Source organism: Brassica oleracea, chromosome C5, assembly GCF_000695525.1.
Source record: "Brassica oleracea var. oleracea cultivar TO1000 chromosome C5, BOL, whole genome shotgun sequence".
NCBI classification, from domain to species: domain Eukaryota; kingdom Viridiplantae; phylum Streptophyta; class Magnoliopsida; order Brassicales; family Brassicaceae; genus Brassica; species Brassica oleracea.
The window spans coordinates 12,069,640-12,070,377 of NC_027752.1; the positions used below are offsets into that span (position 1 = coordinate 12,069,640).

General features: G+C 37.7%; 1 protein-coding gene across 1 annotated transcript in view; it reads right to left on the bottom strand.

Moving 5' to 3' along the window:
• Positions 1–185, bottom strand: part of LOC106344533 — a 1,750-nt gene extending 1,565 nt beyond the window's left edge. The window contains exon 1 of the mRNA XM_013783896.1: positions 75–185. Coding sequence (XP_013639350.1) covers positions 75–185 — 111 coding nt within the window. The remainder of the gene's footprint in view (positions 1–74) is intronic.
• Between the last annotated feature and the right edge of the window lie 553 nt (positions 186–738).

A 738-nucleotide genomic window follows, 5' to 3' on the forward strand; every position in this document is an offset into this window, starting at 1 on the left:
GTTGCTCTGGATCATGTTTATCAAGCTTGACTTGATCTCAAAGTTGTTGTTTTCTACAGCTGGTGCTCTAATGCCAGTTCTATGCCCATGGATATTGGGCTCATCATGGGTGCCAATAGCTCTAGCTTGGCGCTGTGGGTGTTGTGGCCTAAGGTTGTCAGCTCCTTGGCCATTACCTTCTCCATCTTAAGGCTGATTCTGATGTTGATCCATCACAAACCCCAATCTGTCTAAGTGAGCCTGTTGCTCTTCTTTTCTTCTCCTCCTTGCAATCTCCCTTTCAAGTGCTCTAATGTCTTCAACTCTTGGAACTAGGTCTGTTGGGCCTCTACTCCGGAATTTAATGCACCTGAGATACAAAAGCCTAGGAAAGAGAATCAGTAACTAGATATAAGAAAATAAGATTTAGTCTCAAGCAAGAACCAAATCTCAATGTTAAAATCAACTTAGAATTGGCAACGGCTCCAAATTTGAAATGGACTTTTCAAGGGTCCAATAATTAAATCATCATAGTAATTAAAATGTCAATCCATTTCTAAGAGTTTTGAATCAAAGAGAATTCAGGTTTTCAATTAAGCTAAATGCAATCAATAAGATGAGTGGTTTCAATCAATGTAATAGGTTTCTAAAGCAACTAAACAACAACTTTCAATCAATTGGAATAAGGAGGAATCATGGGCATATGATTTTTATTTCAGATGACTAAGATTAAATCTAAAATGGCAAGGTTTCAATCAA